A 7,689-nucleotide genomic window follows, 5' to 3' on the forward strand; every position below is an offset into this window, starting at 1 on the left:
GTACAAAATGAATGCAAACAAGAAGTACAAGCACAAGAAGACTATAAAAATGGAAATACAAACTCAGAACTTTATTCAATTAAACAAGAAAATAATAACAACAACATACAAACGACAAATGAAACATATGAAGAGGACTATGTTGATGAAGAAAAAGAAAAGGCGTTTGAAGAAATAGAAGAGTTGAAATTAGAGTTAGACAAGATGAGAAGAGAACGTGACTTCTTACAACAAACATTAGACGAAGAGAAGGCTGAAGTTCAACAAATTAGAGAACAACATGACAAAGACCTTGTCTTAGTAGCTTCTCTTCAACAAACTATCCAACAACAACAAAACCAAATTAATGAATTAACAAGAAAGAAAGAAGAAACTTCAAAAGAAGATATGGACAAAATCCCTCCTACACTAGAAGAAGATGAAGTTATTACTACATTAAAGGTTCGTGTTACTGAATTAGAACAACAAGTTGCAGCAGAAAAAAAAGCACGTTTAGAAGGTGCTGAAGTTATAAAGATGATGAAAGCATCACAAAGTGGAGGAGTAAGTCAAGTAGAACTTGATGATTTCAAATCAGAAATAGAAGAACGGCTTAAAGGATTACAAAGTAGATTAAAGATTTTGACTGCTGAAAACGAAAAATTAAGAAAAGCAGGTGCTGGTGCACGACTAGAAAGAATTAAAGCTGAGGCTGACGATAAGATGGCTAAGTATAAAGATGAAATTACTATTATGAAAAGAAAGTTGAATTTGCTTATCAAATCCATAGAAACAAAATGAATGGACTTCTATTTTCAGTTATTGTTAGGTTTATCAGTATTTTATTTTCAATTTTTTTTTTAATACTTCAAATAATAAAAATAGGTCTAAAAATTGTTCATTCTTGATGTCAAGAGCAATGCTTGTACCTATAACTTCTATTGTACCTAATATTGATTTGTTAATCATTGAATTATTTAAAGCAAGAACAAGTAAAGAATTAACCAGAATTATTACTGGAGATATTATATAGTTTGAAGTTTTTCTAATTCAAGAATTTCAATTAATTTTAAGGAATAACAGTTATGATAGTTACCTTTGTCAAAAAGTAAGAAATGAAATGATGAGTGAACCTGTTTTATTAAATCTTGTTGTTACTAATAAGATTGTTATTTTAGGTGATCTTCATGGGCAGTATTTTGATCTAATTCGTCATTTTCAAAACAATGGAATACCACCAGACATCACATATTTATTCCTTGGAGATTATGTTGATCGAGGAAAGTTTGGGATAGAAGTTCTTTGTTTATTATATGCCTTGAAAGTAAAATATCCAACATCTATTTTTATTTGTCGTGGTGATCATGAGTGTGCACGAATTAACAGAAGAAATTTGTTTTACCATGAATGTATTTATAAATACGGAACTTTGCATATTTGGAATGCCTTCGTATCTACTTTTAATGTAATGCCATTTGCTGCAATTATCAACAATAAAATTTTTTGTGTTCATGGTGGAATATCTCCATTATTAAGGTATGTCACTCAGTTGAGAAGAATTGAGAGACCAGTTGATATTCCAAAAGAAGGACTTCTTAGAGATTTGTTATGGTCTGATTTTGATGTAGAACAGGTTGGGTTTGCACATAATGAACGAAGAGAAGTTAGTTTTGTTTTTGGAGTAAAAGAACTGAACCAATTTCTTGATGATAATAATTTAGAATATATAATTCGTGGTCATGAAGTGGTTAAAGAAGGATTTCTTGTTGAAGGAAGGTGTGTCACAGTATTTTCTGCTTGCCAATATGCTGGTATCTTTGATAACAAAGGGGCGACTGTGTGTATTGATTCTGATCTTACGATTTCATTCAAAGTAATCTCCCCTTATTAACTAATAATGTTTTGAGATGATTGTATCTCATTCCGAGCATTAAAATAAATAATGAAGTAAACCTGAGAATATTAACAAAAATGACTATGCTTGCTACTAACAAAGCATTTAATATATTGTGTTTATTATTTGGTGTGTTCTTTTTTGTATTGGTAAGTATTTACGAGCTTATTAAATATTTCATCTTCAATACTAAAAATGTTACAGGGTATTGTGCTGTCTTATTTAAAAGATTGAAGCATTGGGTTCTTGGAATGGGACCTTTTGTGTTTGGTTTATTATTTTATTTGGTTCCATGTGCTGAAACGTACATTTGTGTTAATTCCTCTGAAACGTTTAAAGAGCTTATGAATAAACTTTCAATCCTTAGGGCAAATAACGAGCTATTATATTACCAAGAAAAGCCTAACCAATTATATTGTATTTTTCATTCAAAGGATGGTAATCATTTTGAGTCACTCCCATATTATATTGATAAATCATATATTGTACTTACTTATGTCCCATCTTCAGAATTGTTTTTCTTAAACCATCAAAAAACTTTCAGTCATAGTCAAGATAATATAGGATATCACATATTAACAAAACAGGACAAAAATAGTATGAATGAAAAAGTATCTATATACACAAATCCATCTCATAATAAAATATTCCAAAATACAATATTCTATCAGAAAGGAGTTACTGAGAGTAAGGCATTTAAACACGAATTTGGACAGATACTAAGAAAAGAACCTATTCAAAATGAAGAGTTATTACATCAACAAAAAAAACAAAGAGGTGTTAATTTAGAAGGTAGTATTAGTGAAAGACGAAAGTCACATGAATTAGAAGAAACAATCACTCATCAGTCTATGTTAGGCTCAGAAGAACAAATTTCAGCTGCTAGAAGAATGGACCTTGAATCTATTTCTTTTAATGATTATTCTCCATTAAGGTCACAAAAAAAACATTCAAAAAGATGCAAGGCACCAATCCCTTTTGAATTATCAAGAAGTGATTCATTAGACCTTCCGCTTGACAAAAATAATAATATAAGATATATTTACTCACCAATAAATGAAGAACGAGTAGAATAATTTAGTTTTACCTCTTTTTTATTAAATCTAGATCTTAATATCTATTTTATAGTAATGATTTTGGGTTTTAGTGTGGCAGTCCTTGTTTTAAAATTTATCATGGATTTAGGAGTATTTGTAATTGCTATTGCGGGGGTATTTGCATTCCTTTATTTTCCTGTGTATTGTCAGTCAAATGTTAAACACTATGTTACAATGTTAATGTTTGTTAATTTACTTGGATGTTTCTCTGTGGTCTTGTCTGCTATATTCCTGTCACACCAAAATAATCCAAAAATATGTCATTTTGAAGCTTCTTTTGTAAATTTTGTTCAATATGTTTGTTTATTTTCATTTAAAGAATTAGTCTAACATAAAATAGGGACAAACACTATGGTGTTTATGTTGTGTTGTTGAATATTTTCTTCATCAACTCATTTGTTTAGAAGAAAGTAAAAAAAGATGTGTCATTACTCATTGTATTGTCTGGTCTATATCTTTTTTCACTTCAATTCCAATATATACACATTCTTGTGCATTAGAATTTGCAATATGTGTTAGTACATCTCCAGGAATTAGATGGGGAATATCAATTATTCCAAGAATTGTTTTATGTTTGTTGATTGGTGTAATTGCAATAATTACTTTTATTCATAAATCATCACTATATACAAATACATTGCATTTCCTTCAGTATTGGAAAATCGAAGACTTAGAAATAAAAGAAGTTGCAAAACAAATGATTTTATTTTCTGGGTATTTCATTATCATGGCTTCATGTTTAGCTCAACCTCCATTAACATTAATGGTACAAAAAATATTGCCAGAAACTATATCATTCTTTAAAGTTATATCAACAGCCTCATCAGATGCATTATGTTGTGCAGTAACATTTTTTTATTTCCATCATTTATTTAATTTATGGGGAAATTGGCAAAACTTGTTTAAAAAGATTGGTATTATTGAAACAACAAAAGAAGAGTCAGAGCAATATGTACATCTTCTTTAAAAACAAGTTCCAAATAAAAATAACTAAACTAATTAGTATTGACTAAATTAATTTGGTTGATTCAATGAGGCAAGAAGAGATACTGGAATAAGAGAGTCATATATTTTTTTATCATATCCTCCTATTTGAATAATAGAAGTCATAAAATCACATAACTGGAAGATAATAAATGGAATTTGTTTTGATAATGTTAAGCAATTAGTCATTACCCCTTTTACATATAAAGATAAATAACTAAATGAAGCCCACATTGTTGAGGGATGAAATTGTCTAAATACTGTAACAATACCAACAGCAAGAACATAAGGATCATATGGAACAGGTGCTTTTGGTCGAAGCATAAGTGTTTGATACTTTGAATCAAATATAAAGAATTGACTACAATATAATATAAATGATGATAACACTGATGCAATTTGATCACCACCTTCTGCACATGTTATATACACTTTAGATAATGCAGGAACAAATCCAGCAACATCAAGAAATCTATTAATTTCATTATATATAAGTGGTTCTCGTTCTTTTTTATTTGGGTTTTCAAAAAAGTCATGTACCAATGCTTGGTCAAAACTTTTTAGTGCAAAATGAAGACTAGTTGCTTTTGTTCTATTTTCTGAACATAATTGACAATTAAATTGTTCTCTTAAGAGTTGTAATGTTCCAAGATTATGTAAAGTATCAATTAATGATCTACCAATTTTTGTTACAACAGATAATCCATTATCAATAACTTTAAAAATATTTTGTTCGTTTAATTTATTTTCATTAAAGTTTTGAGTCATTTGATTAAACACAGAATATTTCTCTACAATTAAATTTACTGTTGTGATAATATCATTTAATTCTTTAACACATTTAAATGCACATAACTGATTAATTCCAGTAACTCCTAAAACACTTAGAGCGCTAACTAATTTTCTCATAAAAACATATCCAATAACTTCTTTTCCATCTTTATAGAACCATCCATTTGCAGCAGAAAGATAAAATACATTTTTACGATAATCAACAATACTCATTATTTGACTTGTTAATTTACCAATAAACGTTTGAGAATTAACTGTATCTAATCCGTTTGCCAAAAAACTATTGCATTCTTCATTAACACAGGTTGAAATTACATTAGTAAATTCTTCTTGCCATACTTTAAGACCATCAATATGAAGATAATCTTGAATATATCTAAAAGATGTAGAAAATCCTCCAATTTGATTTGATAATTCAGATAACTGTGTAAGAGTTTCACCTAAATTACCTTTTATTTTAAATTGTAATGTCTTAGAAAACATATTTTTTAATCTTCTTCCAAGAGCTTTTCTAATACCATCTTCAAGTAACTTAACTGGATCTACTTGAATAATACCAACAAACGTAGTTTCCATAGCAAGAATTCCTTCAGCATAAATAGATACTGCATGAGTTAATTCAGCAAGATAATTTCTTTCATCGAATAAAGCAAAACTAATAATATCTTTCTTTTCAACAAATACCGGAGTTTCTGGAATACTTGTAACTTGTAACTTAGCAATTGAATTAATTAATAAGAAAACTTGTTCGGGAATAACTTCTAATACTCTTTGTACATAATTTACTAAAACTTCTGAATAATATTTAGATACATTTTCCATTTGTTCATCAGTTTTAGCTTGCATCATTCTTAATAAAGCAAGATGAAGAATAGATGACATTTTTAAAATTAAACTTCTTAGTTTTAATGAATTTCTAGGATTTTTCTTTATAATTTGTTGTAAATATTCAACATAAACTTGAGTAGATAATAATTCATTAGCATAAGAACAATCTGATATATTATCTAATAATCCTCTAACTGTATCATTAACATTTAATAGTCTAAACATTTTTGTTAACATATCTTTAGTTTTTCTTACTGTCTCAACAACAACTAATGATAAGTCATTTAAATAATTAGTTTCAACTTCTTCCATAGCTTGTATTAATTTACTTAATGATTTTCCACTTGAAATTTCTTTTACATCTAATTTATCAATTTGTTCACTCATAAATAAACACCATTTCATTAGTCCTGAATTAGAATGTTCACTTAATTTATTTTCATCATTAAAATAATTAGATAAATCTTTCATTCTTTTAGAACTTTCATTCTTTAAATTTTCCCATTGTAATGGTTTTTCTTTAACAATATTACTGATAATCCGTTTTAATTCAAATTCAAATTGAGCAGTTTCAAGTAAAAAATCAATAATATCTTCATGATATTTAGGTTTAACAAAAATATCTCTTAATTTTTTAATTGGATATGTTCCATGTAATAATGCCCATCTTAATACTACATTACAATTTCGTTGACAATTAATTAATTTTTGCATATTTAACATTACTTTTTCATCGGTCATTCCTCCTTCTTCCAAATATCCTTGTAATTCAACTTTACATTTAGCCATTACTTGTTGATGTCCTTTCCAAATATTTTCAATATGAGATGGAGTAACTACTCGTTGTAATGCTTGACGAGCTGATTTATAAGAATCCCAAAAGAAAGTTAAATCAATACAATGACCAATGTATATTGGTACTATCCAACAATCACCAAAAAATTTATTAACAACTTCATTCATAAATGAAATGTTATTATTTAATGTTTGAGGAGATAAAAACAATATCATTGTTAATAAACTTCCTTGTGCACTTAATGCAGAACTTCTATGATCTGGAAGTGGAAATGATTTTGTTGTATTATAAATATCATCTGAAAGCATTCTACCAATGGCCATTTGAACAATATAATCATTAACATGAATTCTTTTTAAATATTCATCTGGATAATTGGAAGGTTTTTTTGATGAACCAACAATGTACTCAGTCCTTTTTACTAATGGAATAATTTTATCTAAATCTCCAAATTCATTACTTCTTTTATGTCTTAATACAAAAATAAGTATTCTTTCACGTACAATGCCTGGTATTAATATATCTAATAATAATAATAATCGTACAACAAATGATAACGTTTCACATACTAACTGTTTCCCTTCAACATCAACTAATAATGTTTCTGCATTATATTGAAGATATTCTCCTTCAATAATTTTATCATAAAACTCTTCTACTTGTTTAGTGTATTGATAAATAGATTCAAATACTTGAAATGTTCTCCAAATTATTCGTTCATATTTCTCCTTTATTTTCATATCAATAATTCTTAATTCTCTTGATGAATTTATTTTCATATCAATAGACTCACTCTTTGGAATATAACTGTAATCAAATATTAAATCTTTACAACAATTTGATGGATTAATAAAATCCTCTGGTATTAAATCTTTAACTCTAAATAATTCACTACATATTGTATTTGCATATGAAACTAATCGTACTAATATTTTATGGCAGTCATTAGCTTCATTAAGAATTGACATGAGTTGTTTATATTATAAAATTAATTAAATTAAAAGTTCTTTTAGTTTTTTGTTTTTTCTATAAATAATTTTTTATAATTGTTATTACTAAATCTAATTCTTAATGAATGTTTTGATTTATTTTTTATTTTTTATATTAATTAATTCATTATAAGTGCTCTGGAATAGTGTATTATATTAACATTTTTTTATAGCTAAAAAATCTTCCTCTGATTTCTATTTTCTTTTATTGTTTTTAACAAAATATTACAAAAAATGATATAATTTAATTTTTAAATCACTCATTTTAATGAAAAGAATATTAAAAAAAAAGAATAAAGAATTAAATGATTAAATATGTTATAAACAAAT

General features: G+C 27.1%; 5 protein-coding genes across 5 annotated transcripts; 4 read left to right on the top strand and 1 right to left on the bottom strand.

The window, feature by feature from the left end:
* Positions 1-204: 204 nt before the first annotated feature.
* ENU1_010990 (hypothetical protein) lies at positions 205-780 on the top strand (the record flags this gene model as incomplete). The annotated part of the gene is made up of 1 exon (XM_008856675.1): positions 205-780. One exon carries the CDS (start codon positions 205-207, stop codon positions 778-780), a length of 576 nt encoding a protein of 191 aa, XP_008854897.1.
* A 106-nt stretch (positions 781-886) lies between these two features.
* ENU1_011000 (Ser/Thr protein phosphatase family protein) lies at positions 887-1,870 on the top strand (the record flags this gene model as incomplete). The annotated part of the gene is made up of 2 exons (XM_008856676.1): positions 887-1,011; positions 1,072-1,870. 2 exons carry the CDS (start codon positions 887-889, stop codon positions 1,868-1,870), a joined length of 924 nt encoding a protein of 307 aa, XP_008854898.1.
* An 80-nt stretch (positions 1,871-1,950) lies between these two features.
* Positions 1,951-2,949, top strand: ENU1_011010 (hypothetical protein; the record flags this gene model as incomplete). The annotated part of the gene is made up of 1 exon (XM_008856677.1): positions 1,951-2,949. One exon carries the CDS (start codon positions 1,951-1,953, stop codon positions 2,947-2,949), a length of 999 nt encoding a protein of 332 aa, XP_008854899.1.
* A 99-nt stretch (positions 2,950-3,048) lies between these two features.
* On the top strand, positions 3,049-3,937 carry ENU1_011020 (hypothetical protein; the record flags this gene model as incomplete). The annotated part of the gene is made up of 2 exons (XM_008856678.1): positions 3,049-3,267; positions 3,311-3,937. 2 exons carry the CDS (start codon positions 3,049-3,051, stop codon positions 3,935-3,937), a joined length of 846 nt encoding a protein of 281 aa, XP_008854900.1.
* A 47-nt stretch (positions 3,938-3,984) lies between these two features.
* Positions 3,985-7,338, bottom strand: ENU1_011030 (hypothetical protein; the record flags this gene model as incomplete). Its single annotated transcript, XM_008856679.1, has 1 exon — positions 3,985-7,338. One exon carries the CDS (start codon positions 7,336-7,338, stop codon positions 3,985-3,987), a length of 3,354 nt encoding a protein of 1,117 aa, XP_008854901.1.
* Between the last annotated feature and the right edge of the window lie 351 nt (positions 7,339-7,689).

The sequence above is a fragment of the Entamoeba nuttalli genome (assembly GCF_000257125.1).
Source record: "Entamoeba nuttalli P19 unplaced genomic scaffold asmbl_2145, whole genome shotgun sequence".
Taxonomy (NCBI): Eukaryota; Evosea; order Mastigamoebida; family Endamoebidae; genus Entamoeba; species Entamoeba nuttalli.